Genomic DNA, 22,235 nt, shown 5'->3' on the forward strand with positions numbered 1-22,235 from the left:
GGTGAACAGGCTTTGATGTTGCTGTGTGCCGCGTAGCCAGAAATCGGCTATCTAAAGACCCGGACTTAGTTTCTTATATTTTTCACTAAAGACGAGACTGGTATGCTTGCAGTGCAATCCTATGTCATTAAGCTTCCCTTGTTTCGTAGGGAACAACTCGACTACAGCGAGAGTCGTTGCGCTTTGTAAAATCTGCATGTCCAAAGCAACAATTAAACGCGGCCGCGGGAATGTTGACGTCGGCAGGCTCGACGTCATACGTCTAGCGTTGTGCGCTCGTGTCACAACGGAGACTGAATGCGAACGCACTGAATGGATGAGAACGTACTCGATGCTGTTTGCTGTTTTGACGTCTTAAGCCTGGTTCACAATACACCTCGCGTCGTCTCGCGTCAAAGGAGGCCGTTTCCGACGCGACGCGTTGGAATAGGAAAAAATCCTATCCAACGCGTCGCGTCGGAAACGGCCTCCTTTGACGCGCCGCGACGCGAGGTGTATTGTGAACCAGGCTTAAAGCGACCGCGAACAGTCCAGACTGAGCGATATCTGGTCCTGGAATTGCAGGCCTTGGAGCTGACGTCATTGACACAAGATGAGTCGTCTTTCTGTGTTTGGGTAATCATCTCACGTGTTTTGTGCATTACTTTTTTACATCGAGTACGTTCGCATTCAGTCTCCGTTGTGACACAAGCGCACAATTAACGCTATGTACAAACGCTATGTGCGACGTCAATCATGACAGATTGCTTAGGAGATGGAAGCCTAGCCTGTCGACGTCAACGTTCCCGCGGCCGCGTTTAATTAATTGTTGCTGTAGACATGTAGATTTCACAAACAGTAACGACTCTAGCTGTAGTCTTCGAGTTGTTCTCTACGAAACAAGAGAAGCTAATGAGATAGGATTGCACTGCTAGCATACCAGTCTGGTCTTCAGTGAAGCATTTAGAAACCGAATCCGGTCTTTAGATAGCCGATTACTGGCTACGCGGCACACAGCGACATCAAAGTCTGTTCACCAGACCCCATTTCGCCCGGCAGGATGACTCGGCGGACAGGGGTCTGGCTACGAGAGACTAACTTGTTGTCCATGGCTAAGCAGCGTTTGAGTGATTTTACAAAGCTGCGAAATGACGTCTAAAGAGAAAATCGTATGTGCTGTGAAGAACTGCAGCGTTGCAAGGTACAGACATGGTGAAAGGTATCGTGTTTTTCAACATATTCGATCTAACTATGACATCGACGAGATACCTGAGGAATTTCTTCTGAAACATCACCTGAGGCATTGTGATTTTTGTCATAAACCATATGTGATTCAAAGTTTGCACAATGGTTCCAAATCTACTTGAGCTACATATGAAAAAATGCTTGAGACAGACCTCGCGCACACGGACATCACCTACTGACGTCGCTCTACAGCAAATGTCTACCAGTTTTTGTACGACGCTCTCTGTTGATATCTCTTATCCTGATGTGCGATTGACACTTGATTCGAGACGAGAGTCCCATGACTCAATTGACGGTCAAGTTTTAGGTGGTTGGGAGTTTCTCAACAAAGTAGACATTTGACTGCCTCAATAGCAATGTGATCAATAGTGCCAAGCAAGTGCCAATGTTTTTGCAAGCCAGCTTCAGCTGCTGTGTTCCTTTGAAGATAATTGCTGAAGACAGTTCTAATGAAACTGCTTGGAAGCTGTTTTTATTGATTCCTAGGCTGTTATTGCAATCATTACCTAGAGGAAGTAGGTCTGGTAAGAAACAGATAAAAGAAAAGATATGCAATGTTTATGGAGGAAAATTGGTTGGAACTCTATCAATGCCTACGCCAACAACAGCTAGTCAAACCAGCAATGATAATGCACCAGACAATTCCCTTCCTACTCAAGTAATTCGGTCAGTAGTATCTAAGATACAATGTGGTGAAATATCTCGAGCAGCAAACCTTCTGACTAGTCCTAGTGTGGCCTCATTTTCAGAAGCCACTCTTGAGCAGTTGAGAGCGGAACATCTTCCATCTAAACGAAATTGTCTAGAAATTGATCCACCGACTTGTCCTCCTCCTCAGATTACACAGAAATCATTTCAAGAAACATTGTGTAAATGTCTCAATGGGTCAAGCGCCTGGTAGAGATGGTTGGAGGTTCGAACATCTGAAAGTTCTTTTGGATAAAGATCATTCTTCACTTTTGATACTCAAGGCATGCAACAGCTATGTGGCCGGTTCTTTGCCAGACTCAATTGCTGCAGTGTTAGTAGGAGCAAAATTGATTGCTCTCAATAAAATTCTTCCGCGGAGTTCGTCCAATTGCTGTGGGTGGTTGTATTCGTAGACTAGTGTCAAATCAATATGCTTAAATTATAGCGGATTACCTTTCTCCGCATCAGTATGGAGTATGCACTCTTGGAGGGTCAGAGATGATGATACACTTAGTTCAGCTCTCTCTGCAACAAAATCCAAACTGGATTGTGCTAAAGCTTGATGCCAGAAATGCATTCAACTCTGTAAGTCGCCAATCGACCTATTCTATCCGAAGTTGCACTTCATTTTCCACAGTTGTTTCGGTACATTTCCAAATGTTATGCCAGGCCATCACTATTGACAACCAAGCTAGGCCAGTCAACTTGTTATGTAACATCAGCGAAAGGAGTTCAACAGGGTGGCCCATTGGGTCCCTTTCTGTTGTCTCTTGCTTTACATCCAATTCTTGGTTTGGTAAACAGCATGAATTCTTCAACATTAACGCCATGCTGTCTTGATTATGTTACAACCCTTGGTCACAAACAAGACGTGTTGTCTACGTACAAAGAGCTAAAGTCTTGATTTGACAGATAATAATTCAAAATTTATTGAGTATTGGCCTTGAGTTGACAGATTCAGAATGTGAGGCATTTGGTTTGAATGGTATTCAAGACTGGCCATAATCTATTCCCGTACGATCTGATGGTATGGAGCTTTTAGGGACCCAACTAAGAAAGGCATCGTTTCTACAAAGTCTTAGCCTTACGAAAGCTGAATCGGAAAAGCTTTTCTTGTCCAGATTGCCTCAACTGGAAGACCAGTCAATCATCATCATCATCATTATTATTATTACGCTACTGCGGACCAAAAGTGTTCCATCTCTTTCGGACTGTTCCACCAGGCTTAGTCACAGATATGGCCCGTCAGCGTGACCGTCAGTACGTTTGAGAGCATTATTGGACGTAAATTGACTACACTACAATGTCAACAGCTTACACTGAGAATCAAATACGGGGCTTTGGTCTAACAGAAGCTTTGTAGACAACCAGCTCAGCGGTTTTTGGAGCATGGGCAAACACTTCGTCTAATTTACCAGTTAGACATTTCCGTTTACACAAAATATGTGAAGCTCTTACAATTGACTTTAATTTACGTCGAAATCTACCACTTGCAGGAGATTTGAAGAATGCTTTGAATAAGTCTCAAAAAAAAGTTGGGCAGCAGTGCAGAGCAAGTCTTACCATTTTAGATCAGTTGTTGGAAAAGCCAGACAATCTCCAATCAAGACTCCACAAGACAGTGAGAGATACGCAATTTGGAGCATTTCTTGCATCGTATTTCACGAAAGAGGACCGGTCAAGGCTTAATAGTTGTGGCGGAGCCATTGCGGGAAATACTTGGAGGCTCTCTCTTGCTCCTACCATTTCACACTTTTCAACGCACAGTTCCGAACTGCTGCATGTTTGCGGCTCACAAACATAGCGCAAAAATGACTGAAAGCAAGACTATACCAGAAGGCTCCTTCTGTTTTAATTGCAGTAGACATCACCAGCAATGACAGGACAGGAACAAACAGTAAATTGCTGCTGGTTTCAGTAAAATCTCCTTGTTCATCATTTCTAAGAGGCAGCATTTTAGTTACCTATAAATCCAATTTCTTCTTTGTCGGTTGCTTCTGTTATTGTCTAATGATTCGCTGAGCAAAGAGGATTCACAATAGTGCCCAGCTACGTTAGATTTCATTTGAGCATGCAGAAACAGGCAACTACAGGTAGAAGGGCAAGGATATATTAGATCTATCGCTGAACCTAGCAACCTTAATGTCAGATGATCCACAGACTCATGCAAGGCCCTGTGATTCTAACGGAAGCAATTCTGAGGCACAATAGCCCTTTAATGTTACATGACAATACTAATGATTCCACTTGTGCCACCTTTTCTTCGTTAAAATTATGATATGTAACTTGCATCAGGTTCTGCAGTTACTAACAGAAGAGGTCTTTGGCATTGTTTCCATTATTAGTATTGCGTCAGGTTTTGCATTCTCCTTCTTATTGCTGCTAGTACCATGTGTACAAGAATGCAACGTTTCAACGTTCCTATATGCAAGGAAACATCTTAATTCATTACTGTGTTGTAAATGTACACTCACATCTAACCACATAGACAACAAGTCAAAGATGAGGCTGCTTGCCTATTTAAGCCATACGAAATACTATATAGTATCGTGTCAGCCTTTTCCTGAATTTACGCACACGTGTACGTGGTATCTGTTTAATATTAACACATTCTTCTACTCATAATTCAATATTAGCATGTTATTCTAAGATACGTTTCAGAGGCTTACAGTTTTCATATGTTTAAAAGTAACTACACACTGTAAGGCACATCAGAGCCATGATGTTGGCAGCTGCCACATTGATATACTAGATCAACACGTGACAATATAGCAAATGGCGCATGTGCAGTTTTCTAGGGAGGGCATGCGGGAGGTTCGCGAGTGATGCGGGCGCTGACAGGAAACTATACATATATGTAGTTTTTATGGCCTTAAGAGGTTGTCAAGAAGAACTCTTCTATACACAATAGGACAAAGATTCCGTAAGGCAGTTCGTGCTAATGACAATGCCACTGTTCTTCGCTATATTCTAGAACAGAAAAACAAGTGGGCAGGCTACGCTAAACTTATGCTGGCTTTGTCTTCAGCAGGTCCCATTAAACCCAAAGCATCGTAAACAAGGCTACGATGTGTGTTCGTGTGTGTGTGTGTGTGTGTGTGTGTGTGTGTGTGTGTGTGTGTGTGTGTGTGTGTGTGTGTGTGTGTGTGTGTGTGTGTGTGTGTGTGTGTGTGTGTGTGTGTGTGTGTGTGTGTGTGTGTGTGTGTGTGTGCGTGTGGTGTGTGTGTGTGTGTGTGTGTGTGTGTGTGTGTGTGTGTGTGTGTGTGGTGTGTGGTGTGTGGTGTGTGGTGTGTGTGTGTGTGTGTTGTGTGTGTGTGGTGTGTGTGTGTGTGTGTGTGTGTGTGCGTGTGTGTGTGTGTGTGTGTGTGTGTGTGTGAGTGTCCGTGTGTGCAGTCAAATCCTCTCTGTCCAATTTGAGCAATCCCTCAAGAAGAGACCGACAGTGGACAACCTACAAACTAATTAATATCAGAGACTGATACACTGGCAGTTGTTATTCTTGTCCCATCATGTAAACTTACAACAACACAAAGAAAACATAGACACAAGTTGCCACCCAGTGTGGTCTTAGGCATAGCAGGACCAAAACAAAAAATGAAACTACATGTATACAGTACAGCAACACCAACAACATTTCCCTCACTGCATGTTGACAACTGTAAACTTTGCCGTGTCCATCAATAGCCCCATCTGCAGTTTTTACAGTAAGCCTGCCTACAGTAATGCAATACTATCACCTAAACAGTGCAAATGTACTGTAATTCTGCAGATCATATCTTCTTAATCCCGATAAAAACACAAAAGTTTAGATAGTGTTTCTCACACCAGTGTGGTAAATAAATCAATAAATAGGTAAACCAAAACAACATAGCATAAAGTTTTGTAACAGTTATCCTTTATATTATAAGCACTTTTTAATTAAAATACAGTGTCTCCGGTGTACCACAGATAATGATATTGGTTTTGGTATCGGCAATGATACTAGAGTATCGATAAAACTTTGCTTGCCGATACCCCACATGCGGATCTAATAGATGTGGGTTCTATTATGGTGATATCATGCCAGTGGCATTTGGTCTTATTTTGTGGTCTCAGCAGTAGATAACAGTAAGGTGTCATGTAAAAAAGCTCAGAAAGCAGCCAACTTCAATCATCCACGGGCTCGAGAACTTCATAGTCTTATCGGGGAGAGGTTGCCGTAGACAAGTAAGGTAATGTCGAGGTAAAGACAAGGCTTTCATTTCTTGAATCAGTGCTCTTTCTGATTTAACAGTTAAGACCACCACAAAGAATTGAAATGTCAGTACTGGTATTGGTATCAGTATCAGGCGATACTTGGAAACCGATCACAAGGTATCAGTATTAGTAGTATCGGCTAAACTTGGTATTGCTGAAAAATAATTGTCTTTCATAACGTTAACATCTCAATTGTGCCCAAAACAGTTAGACAGGTCAGTTTATGCTCTAAAGAGTCTGAATATAATCCTGTTCTATGGTCAAAGTGATTACCTGCAAGCAAAACTCGGGAATTTCTTGGCATTTCTGCTTGTCTAACTTGCTTTCCCAAAATGTTTCAGAAATAGCATCCAACTCTGTCTGTCTTCCACACAGTCTCACGTCATCACGAATATTCTGAGGAAAAATCTGATCTAAAATGACAACATCAGTAATAAAAATAATCAATACCGTAAGGTACGAAGACTGCAACTTGCTTTTCAACTCCACTTCTTGTTTTTTGTTTCTGATTTGTTGCAATTGTCTCTGTACCTCATCAATATTGAAACAACTGCCCATCTTGGAATGTAAGTGACATAGCATGTTAAATGCCTGCTGTCTTGGAATCTGAGCCTCTAGTTCAATAAGCTTTATCTGCCGAGATGATAAACGCATATAGACAGCCACTGGCTTCCAATCAGTGCCAACTTCTTCTGCCAACGTGTATAATGCAGCAGTAGGCTCTGCTAACACGAAACGCTGAAAACAAGTCAAACAGCACTCCCAAACTGTCAGACCTTGAGTGTCAGTTCCCCTCATCTGTGAGTAAACTTGCTCCACAATTGTTCTCCCAAATACTTTTTCTGCAGTTGCTCTGTAGTCAGCATTGATAAGAACTTCGCACAACGTCTTGATAGAGGCAGTATGACCATATTTGTCTCTCCACGCTTCAAGCATACAAATTGCTTGCTCCTGCAGGTTGTCTGGATGTTGAATAGCAATGTCATCTAGTTTCTGTCCATGCATTGGCTCAGGCTTAAGACAATGAGCAACGTTTCTCCACTTGGGAGCAATCTCAACACTTAACAATTGAAACTGATGATCTGAGACAACCTGATTTCCTGCTAAACATAATATACTTCCATACGACAAAAAACTAAATAGTAGTTGACTGCAAATACGCACCTTCATCACCTAACACAGTTGTTGTATTGTTTCTGTGACTGTGATGTGCATGGTCAGGATGTGCCACAACAGATATTTTTCTACGTGTCAAACAAGCTTCAGTAAAGACATTTAATTTGCTGTTCTGTAACGCTTAACTCTAGCTCTGTCCCATCAGATATCTGCAGCTTATCTCTGCATTGTATTTCTGGATGTGAAGACATAACTGCAACCTTGTCTTTGAAAGAATCACTATAAACAAACATATATTAAACAAATTGTCATTTCTGTTAGATGCTATCCTGACCTGCCAAATTGAACTCTCTCACTTCTATATTTAGACTGAGCCACACTAACAGAGCTGTTTTTCTCCAATTGCATAGGCAACTTGTTCAGCTGACAGAAATCTAAATAATTAAATTTTACAGATTATCTCTCCTCTGCAATTTTTATCTACAGTTGACTGTAGTATACAAAAATTAAGTCAGTGAGCTGAAACCGAATTTGTTCAAATGGCAAAGCATGCACATATCTAGTAAGCCTTATAGAGCAATGAGCGTATAAAACAGGGTTGTCCCCAGCATACAAAAGGCACGGCGCTCCGCCATGCCTTGGCTCCCGCTTGGTACAGGCCCGCCGTGCTTTACTGAGTAGGCAGCGGCTACTCTAGAGTCCGTTCACACATTTTGCGCAGTGTGGGAAAATTTCTAGATCTCGGGATTCCGAGCACGTACAAGCATGTATATGAAAGCAGGTGGAGACAACTGGTAAAAGGAGATGGGGTAGCTACAATGATTATTTAACCCAAAAACTGACAAGTTCCGCATTGTGACGTGTAAAGCGCCGTCCTAGACCCACCTTGTTTGACATAAACTGAATGTTTAATTGCATTCTTTTAGAGTCACCATACACTGATAATTAGCTGTCTCCTAACAGTTGTTCTTTGAGTCTACTGTTCTCTATTGTAGCTATGAAGACAAGGAGCTTTGTATTTAAAAATTTACAAAGTTGTTTGAGGCAAGCAACTACTAATTCTTTGCATATTATTTTAGTTCTTTGCCTAGAGGGCCTGGGATGTTTGGTGTGATGATAAGACCAATTAGGGGGACGACTGCCATATGGTATGAACTTGATTGTAATACAAGTACTCAAAAAGCAACAGTGGTTGTCATGCACCGCCCACAGTTGCGTCGGTAGCAACTGCAGTTTCCCCTCTAGCATCACTAAACGTTTTTAATTTAGGGTGTAGCTACTGCAGAATATTAGACGGCTTTAGAAAACTAACAATAAACAATAGAAATACATGAGGAAGACTTGTCAGAACTGCGACAAGATTCTCCATAGAGACCGAAAAAAATTATAGCATGTGGGGAAATCTAGCATGTGGGGAATCTAGCACGTAAACAAATGAGAGTCAGTTGCGACATATTGTACTATACATAGTGGTGTGCACAATGTGAGAACAGCTAATTGTTTGATTGAGTTTAAATTAATCAAATTGCAGCTTTGAACCTTCCAACATAGCATGCAAATCTTATGGATTCAATCACACTGGCTGCAAATAGTGGTCTGGTGAAGGTGACAATGATATGATGACGTCATTAAAATTTGTACATTTTAATTAATTTGAATGCCGGTGTTACACTCTCACTTAGGCATGCACTTTTGTCTACAATTCAGATTGCTAAAAGATACGATAATTATGGACGGTCCTTTACAGGAATCTACACTAGAGGACAATTTAGCTAGAATTTTTTGATCTAAATATATCATGCACACGCATGGCATGCACTTGCCAGTATTTTGTACAAACGTGACCATCAAAGTGTAGCGGTAAAAAGGCGTACTGTTGTAAACTTTAAAAGGTGTTTCCTTTTCCTCTAACAGGTAATGGCATCTGATTCCCTGTAGAAATTGTCCAAAATTTAAAACGTTGCAACAAATGAGAACAAAATACGTTTTAGGTTTGGTTCATATCAGTAGAACACTGTGTAAATGTACAGGTCTATATATACTATCTCTAAGACTGTCAAGCAAGTTTGATAGGCTTCTAGATTAAAATGCGTCGCGTAAAAAGTTGTGCGGGGGCGTGGTCACGAGAATTTCCGCGATGCCTTACAAAAATCCTGGGGACAACCCTGTAAAATTAACAAAAAGGTAAACATGTTCATTCATTAGCGTAAGACTTATCTTAGGACAGCAAAAGACTCTATGTTTATGCCACTCACTCACTATTCACACTGTTTGTAAAAAAGCTAGTCATACGTGTCATTAATTAATAAATACAAATGTAAGCGTAACTATGCAACTGGCTGTATCTGATCTGATATACTAACATATTTATACCTGAACAAATGAGTAAAGTATAAAGATGAGATGTGTTGGATAACTGTTCTCTACATTTATTATAACATTTTTTATTCCATAATATTCAATTGTTAATGTTTTCCGATAATCAGAAAATAACAGCAAGTTAAAAGGAGCATGCAGAAAGACAACACAATCAATATTACAGGATATCGACAAATTACACAACTTCATATATTTTTAGTTGCTGAGATTGCTGCAAAATTAACACAATACTGTCAGACGTTTGTAATACATAATGCAACAGTCATAAAAGTTTTAGAATGATGGAAATGCATTCAAAACAATAATCATGCAAAGTAATTAATGAATAAGAAGCAGTCAGATGCACACAAACTATTTTCATATACTCATAATTAACATTTGACTATTGTCAGACCTTCACGTTCAGTCTCCCTCATTTGTGACTGCACCTGCTGCACTTCCCTGTTACCTAATACTTTTTCAGCCACTTTCCTGCAGTTGACGTGAATCAGCACTTCACACATAGTATTGACAGTCGCAACACGGCCATATTTGTCCTTCCAAGCTTTGAGCATATGAAATGCTTGTTTTTGAAGATTGCCTGCGTGCTGAAGAGCAATCACATTCTGCAAACGTTCATCCATTGCTTCTGGTTGGAGGCTAGAAGCAACTGTTCTCCATTTTGAAGCAATCTCTACACTCAGTATTAGAAGAAGACGATGTGATACAGATGGACTGACAGCTACATATTAGAGGCACAATTATTCATGACAAAACAAACTTATATAAAACTAATTTACCTTTGCTCAAAACAGCTCTCTTATCACTCTGACTGTTTCTTGTTTCTGAACAATGAAATCTATTCAGTGACTCTTTGCCCAGTCTCACTAAAGGAGACTTTGTCCTGTTGGCAAAAATTAAAAAAAAAACATTATTATATTGCTAGTCTGTGTCTTCTCACTCTAGTTTTGTTTCATCAATTGCTTGCAAGCTATTCATTTCTCTTGCTGCAGCATGTAAAGTTACAGACACATTGCCTTTAACTGAATCAGTGTCACTACAACAGACATAAACTAATATTATTGCTGATTTCTTGGTATGTACTGTATAATGTTGCGACCTTTGAAATCCAGCTGTACCAATTCTACTAACTTCAGAATGAGCTGAAGAACTAGAAATCACTTTCTCGAACTTCGTAATTACAGAAGACAACAGTTGAGAATCTACAATTTGTAGGACAATAAAACATCATCAATGTAGATTTAATTTTGTAACAGTAAACACATGATATTCTGTAAACTGTGTTTAACAGCATATGCAAGAATCTTCAAGATTAGGTTAATAAATTGTTAGTAATATTCATTCATTGAAGACGCAAACAACAATTATTACCTAGAGTATTTGCAGCTGTTGCTGAAAATTTAGTTGACTGTTTTCCTGCACTCTCGTGTTCTTGTTCTCTGTTTGCTTCTCCTTTGCTGCTGTGATACATTCACAAATTTAAAGTTTTCAAAAATTATTAATGTATTTAGTTCAAAACTTCAACGATAATACCTTTCATGCTCTATGCTAGATACTGTGTCAGTTTCATTAGAAGTGCCTATGATAGAACACATAAGGAAAGTGTTACACTTTAATACCTATGTAATAAGACATTTACTCTAAAATTACCTCCAAGTTCTATAGTTGTATATTGTTGTAGCTGCATACCTAATTCATCCTCCAAAGCAACAAGAAATTGTTTCCATTTGTCAATCACTTCTTGACTAAATTCCCCAGCCTCAAGAAGCTCAGATACCTCAGGCAGCATTCTCATTGCAATGCGGCCAGCAAATGTCTCTACACATTGCTGTGCTAACGACACACAATTTCCGTGAGATACTAGTATGCTTACAGTTACAACAAACCAAACAATTACTCAACAAGCAACAAAAATTACAAAATTGTGTATTTGAATTATACAAACCAACCTGTGATAAACCAGACTAACAAAATTATGCTAATTTGTGATGTAATTATGAGTTTGGCACTCACTAAATTTCCAGCAAAACAGACAGTTTAAAACAAGAAACCAAAAAGAAGGCAAGCAAGGTCAGCCAACAAACAAATGAAAAAACATAAATACATTACAGAATCAATATATAAACAGCAAGCAGTTGTTCAGCCAAATAAAGCTGCAATGAGTTGAATTTAGTTTGAACAACTGAATAATTTAGTAGTACACGAACACTCGCACTTCCACAGGTATGAATGAACCTTCTGAAAGTCACGATTGCAATATTGTCTAACAGTAAATCTAATAGTCATTTTCCTTCTAAGTGCACTACTTGTAAATCTATTTAAAATTACCTGTCGTTTCACATGACCACAGAGTCATAACACTACTAAAGTAGTCTATCTTCAAATCACAAATGTTATATCACATACAGGACATAAATGATGCTTGTGGATATGTAAGTTTAGATTCCTGTGGACTTTTTGTAAGACAAGAATGTAGTTGATTTATGTTAAGTAACAGTGCAGGCAGGTAAGTTCTGTTCTATATTCCTGTCAGGACGCGGCTATTGGAACCCTGAACTAGACTGTTCTGATAAAACCTATACCATGAAAGTTGGTGGATGTTCATCCATTGTCTGTGGTTGCCCATGTACACCCAAAGTAAAATACTGCTGCGCGATTGGACCTCACAAAGAGTATAGTACGTTCTTGACTGTGACAAACCTGTTTCCACCAGCACCAAACCAGTTAAATTCTAAATCTAAAGTGCTTTTTCTAATCCTGATTTGTAGCTGCTTAGCAAAGTTTAACTGTCATGTGCGTACATGCACTAGTATGACGTACCACTAGAACACATTCCAAACATTCTCATTTCTGCTCAATGGTTAGCTTCAATTAAAGCAGTTAACGTAAATGCAAATTATTATCCGATTAGCTTACCATGATGCTCTAAATTTGAATGAGACTGCATTTGTGTTTCAAACTGATTTAGATGAGCAAAACAAGACTCCCTCAATTCTTGAATAAGATCTACATTCCATACTCCATTCTCCATAAAGCTAGCTGCTACATTGAGTATTCTGGTGGTAACAATTGTAGCGGACAGCTGTAAATGCTGCCGTAAAAGCAAATCACCTCTGTGAGCCATATCTACAAGGGTACCACCACCTAATAAATTCACACAATTAACAAAATAACAAAAATCTACAACCGTTATTAAACTACGTATAAATATAATTTATTGGTTTGCCGGTCATCCAAATATCGTCTAGTCTCAACATGCTGATAGACCTATTTCTGTCATTTGCATAGCCTTGCTAGCAACATTAAATTACTAAGAGTAAAAAATTAGTATAGACTCACAACAAACCTTCACGATCAACAAACTATGTGAAACTGCAAGGTACATGCGAATAAGCTAAGCCAGACAATCAAGTGACTAATTATTGTGAACCCCACTCTTTTGAATTGTTAATTAATTAATTACAGAATATCATCATAAGTAGTATCCACCTGCATGTCATGTACTCATATAAAATGGTACAGTGCATATGTGCAACCTTCTACTATATTTAATTACTTCCTGAAAATTGGAGTTTCCAACAAGGTTAATGTTAATAGAGTGAGAGAACAGATATGATGGGTAGAGAAACAACAAAACTTCCACCTACAAAAGGATTAAAGTGAATGTGCAGATTCAAACAAACCCCTTTGTCATGCACACACCTGATGGGGGTTTGAAGATGCAAGCAAAGCCCCTCTTACAGCTCTGCCCTTTCAAGGCCATTCGGCATGCGTTCATGACTTATGTACAGTGGTTAATTATTTCTGGGACATCTTCTGTGTGCACTGGCTTGTTCCACATTTGCACTGTATACTAATTTATTTATTTTTGTATTATGCATCTTTATCAGGATTCGTAGATCTCTTGTATAAATCTATCTATCTATTTACCTATGTACAGCTTCCGGGATTTTTATTCTTCAATTAGCAGTCGCTCTTTTGCTTTCGTTTATGGCAAATGATAGCTCATGAGCCTTGTATTTCTTGACAAACGTTATATGTCTTAGACAGAGCAAACTCCCCTGTCGTCTCACCAGCTATGCCTGTGCTTGTCCTAGCTTGTGTACTCATTGACTACTGGGGCAAACATCTTTCAACTAGGAGACGAATGAACTGGGATGCAGTACGTGGCTTGGCAGAGGTAGCTACTGGGTCTATAACACTGCCAAACAAGTACATTACAATACTTGTTGTACTACCTTCAGTATCGGTACACCACCAGTATAGGCACATAGTATACAGAGATGGCTACAGTTGCCACAACAAACTCTGGCTTCCAATGCCAAGTATTCTTAGATCATAGGTCATTGGCATGGCTATAAGGATATTTAGTGGTGGCCTAAACTTGCCACATTGATCACTAAATCATCTTTGAGCAATAGTAGCACTTCCAGGATACAATGGTGCCAACAACTGCCCCACCACACTCTGATAAGACAGATGCTGTTGGTCCACAACTGCATATTTGACAGAGTATAACTTTTTCTTACCTATATTGCAGCTAACCTCCATATCTGACAGCTTCTCCACTATCTGCCCACCTATGAATGCCCCCAGTGGCATCCAGCTCAGTCCTAGCTCAAATGCTATTCAATCAATCCTGCTAACTTGGAACATCTCACTGAAGACAAGAGGCTATGGAAAAGGAAATGCCATCAATCATTAGCATTTGAGCGATCAAGGATCAGTGCCACAAACAAAACGACAGAAGAGTAAACTCGTGATGTATCTACATTCAGAACTCTTACAACTTTGGGTCTACCTTGTCGTACATGTGTCTTTCGAAAGCTAGTTTACCACATCTAAACAAGAGACACTAACTGAGACATGATGATATGCACTGACTCAGTGGACATACCAACGTTATTTACAATACTAATAACACCAAACAGAAATCATTGATTTGTTAGGCGTATATAGTGAGCTAGCTGATAACGCTAGACTACGTACCTCTGTTGCACACAAATTGATCATTGACCATGCATCTACACATAACAATACTAGCTGCTTGCAAAAAATTTCAGGTTACTAAGATTCCTTCTAGCAAACCTATCGTCTGAACTAAATAATGAATTGCAGACAAATTACTAAAGCAAACCCGTTTATGACCTAACAGCCTTCAAGTGCGGGTCTCAAACACGTAAGCTTATACTCTCGCATACATTATTACCACCCCACCAACAATAATTTACCTGGCAAGCGATTGCAGCACAGTTTGGTGCGTGTTTTCTCTTCGTATCCGGGAGTTACCTCGAAAAGCCTCGCGCGCACGATACAATTATTTGCACATACCTAAGAGCGCTCCATGCCACAGATGCAATTTGCAAACCCATTGGTGTAGCAGATGTATATTACAACTACTGAGTTAAAAGACTTGTTTCAACAGCCCAAGCAGCCAGAGGCCCATCATTTGTAGGCGTGGTCATAAAAATTGTGGACTGTAAACACGACCCAAGCTGTTTATATAATATACACCGCCCTTTTTGCAAGTTGGACAGTATAAGTAAATTAGAGGCCATTAAAGGGGCGTGACTATAAAATGGGCGTGTTCCGTAGCATCGTGGTGAAGTTCAGCTCCCTATTTTTTCGAGGTCACGCTACAACCCTGAAGCAGCTATGGCTAGCTACTTAGACCTGATCGTTCTACGTAAATTTACAGTGTCACGCGTGGCATGTATGGCTAGGATAAGTAGGTAGAGTGTTGCTAGCTGAGCATTGCAGATCTCTGAGTTGTATCAATACCAACTATTTAGTATCAGACAGTGCACTTAGTGAACTAGTAACTATAAGAACCATGTTTAGCTAGAGTAAACGGAATTTGAAGACAGGTCGGTTACTAGAAGCTATACACATAATCATCTACCGTACGTGTACAATTTCTTCTCACCTTGCCTCTGCTTACTGAAAGAGGTTGGGGACTACAAACTCAAGTTTAGTGAAAGTCAGACTTCTGCACTAAGTACCGCCTACTTTCCGTGGGTGGTCCGGACGTGCGCTAATAGTTAGCATATTGCAAATTAATTAATATTATTCTGACAATTTGCTACTAAAGAGATAGATAACGTTTACTCTTTGGTTGATATAGAGATAAGATGTCTAACGACTGATTTAATTAACACGAATACTTTATTGAGACCACTGACACACAAATATCAAACATTATTTTTAAATTTTATATGATAGTTCTAAGGTGCGTATAACCGAAAAAATAATATTAGATTTCTAAAATATAGGTTTCTCTAAAAAAATGTATAAACTAAATAATAGTAGTAGCTTTTGTGTCCTAAACATTCCTCAACAAGATCTGTCATTAAGAAATGTTCTAATTTGAATATTTATCCTTTCACCCCATTATCCTTTTTTCAATAATGCAGACGTGACACCCGGTATAAATTAATGTGTCCAGCATCTAGCCAAGTGTCACCAAGAGTACGAAGTTTTACATTTTCCCAATGGTTTCCAACAAACGTCAGGTGAAGAGTTATTAGAGGGTAATACTTTTAGTTTTGCTATACAGCATTTGGAAATTCATGGACAGATCTATTGGCAAATCGGTTAGTCTCGCGTGGCTATACCTCAGAAAGGCGCCAGTAGCCTGGCAGCTACACAATACCAGGCCACTACAGAACGTCTAGTAAACAAAGAAACCTTTCAGTGAGAGCGTGTGTCATCTAGCTACAACATTCTCCAAAACAAAGTGAACTTGCTGCCACTACTATAGCCACAAAGCGAAAGAACTAATTGTAGCAACTAGTAAACCATAGACATACGGGGTAGGGGGTGGCGCACTACTGTCTGTTCCCCATAAGTGTGAACTTTGAAAATCATCAATATCTCTGCTGTTTAGTGGACTTTCGCGATGATCTCGGTATCGTTAGAAACCGCTAGGTCTGGCATTTCTGTTTATCAAATTATCTAAGCCTTTCCTGCAAACGAAACGGAAGGATAATACTTGTGCATATCAAACACAAACGGGTGGAGCAATGGCTATTATTCAATTTTCTTGTAAGACCAACGGATCAGCAACTGGAACCATTTAAGATAATTGGTATAACATGGTCCAACTGGAGCAGCTCTTAGTGCTCTAATGAGCACACCTGGTGTGACCTCTACTTCATTACTCACTTCCGAGTTCACGCTTATGGGGAAAAAACAGTAGTTAGTGGGAGAGCAGGACTGTGAAATAAAGGTCTACAAGACTTTACATGGTACCAGGAGTGATATGGCCTATCGTGTATTACTGCAGCCGCCAGAAAAGTTTGATTTTGAGCACCGTTAGCTTGGGGAAGCCTGGAAAGGGTGGAAACAGCGGTTTCTGATCTCTATTGATGCGGCTGACTATGACACAGCTTCCAACAACAAGAAGATATCGTTGATGTTACATGCCATATGATCCGAAGGTATCAACCTATATAACACTTTCCAGTTTTGGCGGCAGATCGTGAAAACCCGAATGATGATACCTTGACCCAGGTAACGTTTGCAAGCGTGCTGCAGAAATTCACCGATCATTTTCTACCCAGAGACAATGTCACGTTTGAACGACTTTTTTTTCGGGACCACGCGGTGTCTCTCCGGCCCATCTGTTAATGGGTTGTCGCTTGCGTACCACATTGTCCTCTCTTCCAGGAGTGCTTGCACCGGAAGTGGCCAGACAAGATAAAAGTGCAAGAAACAGATGAACGCAGTAAACAGCACCAGAGGAAAATACTGTTCCCAACGAACTGGAGCTCAACCACTTCGCCAGCTGGACATTCAAGATAGGGTGTTAGTCTGGGACATAAATACGCCAACATGGAGGATTCCTGCCACAGTCATTCAGCAATTTCATGGATGTTCTTTCGTGTGCGGTTGGCCAATGGCACGGTGCTGCGACGAGACCGTCATCAGTTGTAGCGGCGACCAGATTTATTCCCCACAGATGAGATATCATTGGAAGGGAGGACGAGACCGAAGAAGCAAATAGTAGCGGTGTTGCAAATAGAGAAAAACCACTAGGAGAGTCAAAGGTGGAACAACTAGCCTCTCACGAGAAAAAGACACGATCGGGTCGACAGGTCTACAGCTGGAGGCGTGACCTCTGAGTGGCAGCTCCTGACTTTTAGGATTTTTTAGGTGTGTGTGTGTGTGTGTGTGTGTGTGTGTGTGTGTGTGTGTGTGTGTGTGTGTGTGTGTGTGTGTGTGTGTGTGTGTGTGTGTATGCATGCGTGTGTTTGTGTGTGAACACAGAACCTGCAACAGCAGTATTAGGTGAGGTCCGTACCCACACTATGACTGGGCATGTACATGTCTTGGTATATAGGAGAGAGTTATGTAGGCATAGTAATTAATGCAAACATTTGTACCAACATGGCTATAGAGACTGACAATTGTAGCTGTAAACTATTCCTCTCCAAGAGCCAAGAACTTATAGACATGCCCTGTTCTAAGTTATCCTGAACAGTTATACGTGACTTGCCCTGTTTACATACTAATTAATTTATGGAATTACATATGGGATTGGTGCCAGCAAGGGAGATGTATTTAATAGTATGTTATACATTTCAACAAATAGTTTTGTACAGAGAATTGACTATGGGTTTCTTGTGTCTTTATTGGTTTCATTAAAGTCTTCATTGCGCAATTTGTCTTGATGGTGACGCAATATCAGATTGTCTAGTTGTTGTCTGGTGGTAGTAGACCTGCCACAATAAGATTGTTGATCCAATGAGAAAAGTAATGTTATGACAATGTACGGTAACAGTACGTACCTTGCTTGTTCTCGCACTTTGTGATATTGAAGACTTAGTTGCCGTAAACGGTCATCTAACCTCTGCCCTATAGTTTCATATGCTGACCTGAACACACTGCACATCAGACCTATTGCAAGTTTCAATAAACAACATTCTGACTAAGCTGCTAGTATGCAACTCATGATGATATTAATTAAAGTGAGTGTTATTTGTGATGAGTCAATGGTGAAACTGTACGTTGCACTGACTGCGTTGCTACATGATGTAGCATGTGGATTTTGTTTTAATAATATTTGGCATGAACTATTTGGTGTTCGTAAATTCCTGCTATCAGATCCAGACAAACAGTAAATCGACCATCAGTTTCACTGTATTAGTGACAGCAGACACATGTAACAACTAGTAGAAGGAAGCATGCCCAAAAAAGTACAGCCATTTAGGAATTGATGACTTAAGAATTGGTTCTGAAATCTGTGGCCTCAAAAAGTTTGTGAATAACACAATTATAGAATTTATTTTTTCTATTAGTAGTGAAGAAGCCTGGCCAAAAGTTATGCATTGAAATCAACTGATAAAATAGCTTAAATTATACTATGACATAGTAATATGTGGCTAACGCCAGTCACATGACAGAAGACTCAAACACAGTTTCATCACAAAATAGGCTGCTTTCACAATGTTGGTCTGAAAGTGACAATGAATAGCGATGGTCCACTTTTTCTGGTCCATATTGTTTAGGAATCTTCATCTCAAGGCTAAGACACTTCTTGAGCTACTATCACACTTATTCACCTCAAGTACATACCCTTATGGTTTAAACTACCGCCAGGGTATAATCTAATCAGGGGCGGATTCAGGATTTTCGGATGGGGGTTCCGTGACGTCCCAAAGGTTAGGATCAGCCACGCCTCCAGATATAAATTAGCTATTTAATCATCTATACCATAGAACGGAAGTATGCGTTAATTAATGAATCTGCAGTACCGGACAATTTGCATTGATTTTGCAAGCCTATATGTCTTTGGCTAGACAGGTAAATGTTACCGCTCTTTTCTTTCGAAAAAAGCTTCCATAGATCGACATAAATGGTTTCATGAAATTGTGAATGTTGTGACTGTCAAATATATTTTCATGAGATAGAAAATAACTACTTTGAAACATTATCATTGCAAGGAAGTAACAAAGTGATGGTGTTCGAGCTAAGCCAAAAAGCCACGGTCTGATTTCAACTAACCCTTTCAGCATTAACGTCCTGGAAGATGTGGGGGCGAGGGTCACACAGAGCCGTATCCGCCACACCTTTTTCCTGGCTGCAACCCTGAAATGTCTTGATTTTACAGAAAGAAGCCTTCGCAACATTTTTTGAATGTCTTGGCAACTTGAAGTCTGAAAGGGCTGGCTTTTTCAAGCAACGACTGTCTAGAGCAGCCAAACAAAGATGTCAACTGACGATGTGAAGCCGCTAGGCACACTCTTCCATGTGCTGCATTAGCGCATTAGGGAAGCTAACACACCACAGAAAAATTCAGGTTTTGTTAATAAAGTTTTGGAATATGTATTGGGATGGTAGATGTTGACTTTTAGACAGTAATTTAGTGTGCTGTGAGAGAGAATGTTGATGAATTAGAAGGCAATTGTGGGCTGCTTTGCTGCTAACATTATTGTGAACAAATGTCACCCAATTTGCAAATTTTTGCAGCATTTTATTTAATACAATTATCTCTGTATACTAGAAGAAGTTGGTTGTCAGTTCTGTACAATTTATGTTTGTGCCACTGCTTGTTTGTTTGTTTGTGTGTGTGTGTGTGTGTGTGTGTGTGTGTGTGTGTGCGCGCGCGCGCGCGTGCGTGCGTGCGTGCGTGCGTGCGTGCGTGCGTGCGTGTGTGTCAGTATGTAGATTAGTAGTTAAGTAAATGATACCAATTGGTAGAAAGAGTGGCTTACTGACTAGTAACCAGGACAGTTTGTGTAGGCTGTTTGTCATGCCACACACAGATAGCGAAGGAGACTGGTGAATTTGGGTCAGTATTTCAAACACGATGGCAAGTAGCCAACAACTTTTAGTCATTGTCTTGAACATGAGACTTTAATTAGTACATATAAAAAGGGGAGAGGTTTGGCTACAAAAGGATTAGTAGCGTCAACTATGGTGGCATCGCGAGGAATATTAGTAGCGTGAACTACGGTTGCATGCCGGGGTGCGGATCCATGCAGGGAAGATTCCTTGGGTTCCGAGAAGCCATCTTTATTGCAGTCTGGTCTTACCATATTTGCTAAGTCAAGTATGCGCATGGTGTAGTGGAGAATCTACTAGGGATAATGCGCAGTGTTTTCTGAGTTTCCAAGACACATGCGGGTTTGCAGTTGTGCTGCAATGAGCATGACTGAGTCTGTGACAGTTTCAACACCATCGAAGGTCTGGGCAGAAACAGAAGAAGATTTTACTACAAAGACTATCTTTGGCAAGGCAATTAAGAACGGTATTTTTTAAGTAGCATGCCACTCTTTGTTGCTCAAGAAATTTTGATTACCGTATGCGTTGGCACTACGCATGAGCAAATAAATGACGTCACCTCATAAGTAAATGCACTGATGCCTATGCTAACGAACAGTTTTGTTGAACGACAAAGTTGAGCGTTGTTCTAAAGGAAGATGGCGTAATTTCTGGGTTCTGTTGTCAGAAGGTATAGGAAACAGTCAACAGGTTGTGTTTTGGACACCCAAAACTTGATTTTGAGTTAGTTAATGCCTGTAAGAGTGCTTGGAATAATCGGGTAATATGGCTGCTTGCTTGCGTCATATTAGGTCGAAGTTGTAATGAGAAACTAGAAATAGTGAACATATAGTGCATGGCTTAATTGATAGTCAGTCACAACGGATGAATTGAAATTAAAGGTGGATGTAGTAGGAAACGGTTTGATGTTCTCATCCTCAACAAATATTGGGATGTATAGCTAGAATGTTTAGATTGGTTAGTGGAAGAGGAGCAGGGGCTTGGCTTAATTCAAGCCATCCCAACCGATGAGACGCTCGCACTTGAGCTAGGCTAATTTCGAATGGCGGTGTCTCTGATACTGGGTGCTCAACTTCCATTCGAGGATTGGGAACTAGTGTGTGACTGTGGTAAGGAAGTAGACAACCTGTAGTTGGGTGGTGGTCCTTTGTGGGAACATGAATAGTTGTTGGTTGGAGCAGTTGCCTTCACGAGCTAAATCTCCACTACAAAAAAGAAGAAGTTTGTTATCGTTATCATATGTAGACAACGAGAAGCGGCCGGACATAGTTGTTTTCGACTCTGGTGATGGCTTCAGCACTGACCTAGACATCGCACTTTCACACCCATGGAGCCAAGAAGCAATGAAAGGATCTGCAACAACTGTTGGCTATGCAGCTACTTTAGGAGAGGATCGAAAAACATGCAAAATACCAACAGGAAAAGATACACGGCGGTTTTAACTAATAGCCGGGTATTTATACTCCTAGTTTTTTTTAACATTTTTGGAAGCTGGGGAGACAGCGCAGTAGAGTATCCAAATACTTTGGCAAAGAGATCTAGAGACATCGAAGGTCGCTGCAACGAAGCTGAGTTTTGTTGTTACTGGAGGAAGCGATTCTCTGTTCTACTACAGAAGTCTAATGCGAGTTTCATCCTACACAAGTTGTCACGTCTTCTCTCAACAGCGGAGAAAAGATTTATGCTGGACAGTGTCATTCAAGGCACTGTTCATTAGAATTGATCTAGAACTATTATTTACGCATAGTTTTAACTTGTAGTTTGCTGATACCAGAAACAGGATCAGATTCGAGTCTTGAAATGGA

General features: G+C 40.2%; 1 protein-coding gene across 1 annotated transcript in view; it reads right to left on the reverse strand.

Moving 5' to 3' along the window:
• The window catches only part of LOC134178294 (uncharacterized), a 36,220-nt gene extending 21,310 nt beyond the window's left edge, over positions 1–14,910 (reverse strand). The window contains exons 1-14 of the mRNA XM_062645148.1: positions 14,877–14,910; positions 12,562–12,789; positions 11,296–11,478; positions 11,179–11,224; positions 11,017–11,105; positions 10,745–10,847; positions 10,586–10,681; positions 10,425–10,528; positions 10,040–10,366; positions 7,601–7,700; positions 7,453–7,545; positions 7,315–7,394; positions 6,627–7,253; positions 6,424–6,563 (exon numbers count right to left, since the gene is read on the reverse strand). Of these exons, the coding sequence (XP_062501132.1) occupies positions 6,424–6,563; positions 6,627–7,253; positions 7,315–7,394; positions 7,453–7,545; positions 7,601–7,700; positions 10,040–10,366; positions 10,425–10,528; positions 10,586–10,681; positions 10,745–10,847; positions 11,017–11,105; positions 11,179–11,224; positions 11,296–11,478; positions 12,562–12,769 (2,196 nt within the window). The 5' untranslated portion in view covers positions 12,770–12,789; positions 14,877–14,910. The remainder of the gene's footprint in view (positions 1–6,423; positions 6,564–6,626; positions 7,254–7,314; positions 7,395–7,452; positions 7,546–7,600; positions 7,701–10,039; positions 10,367–10,424; positions 10,529–10,585; positions 10,682–10,744; positions 10,848–11,016; positions 11,106–11,178; positions 11,225–11,295; positions 11,479–12,561; positions 12,790–14,876) is intronic.
• Positions 14,911–22,235: the final 7,325 nt, after the last annotated feature.

This window comes from Corticium candelabrum, chromosome 4 (assembly GCF_963422355.1).
Source record: "Corticium candelabrum chromosome 4, ooCorCand1.1, whole genome shotgun sequence".
In the NCBI taxonomy this organism is placed as follows: domain Eukaryota; kingdom Metazoa; phylum Porifera; class Homoscleromorpha; order Homosclerophorida; family Plakinidae; genus Corticium; species Corticium candelabrum.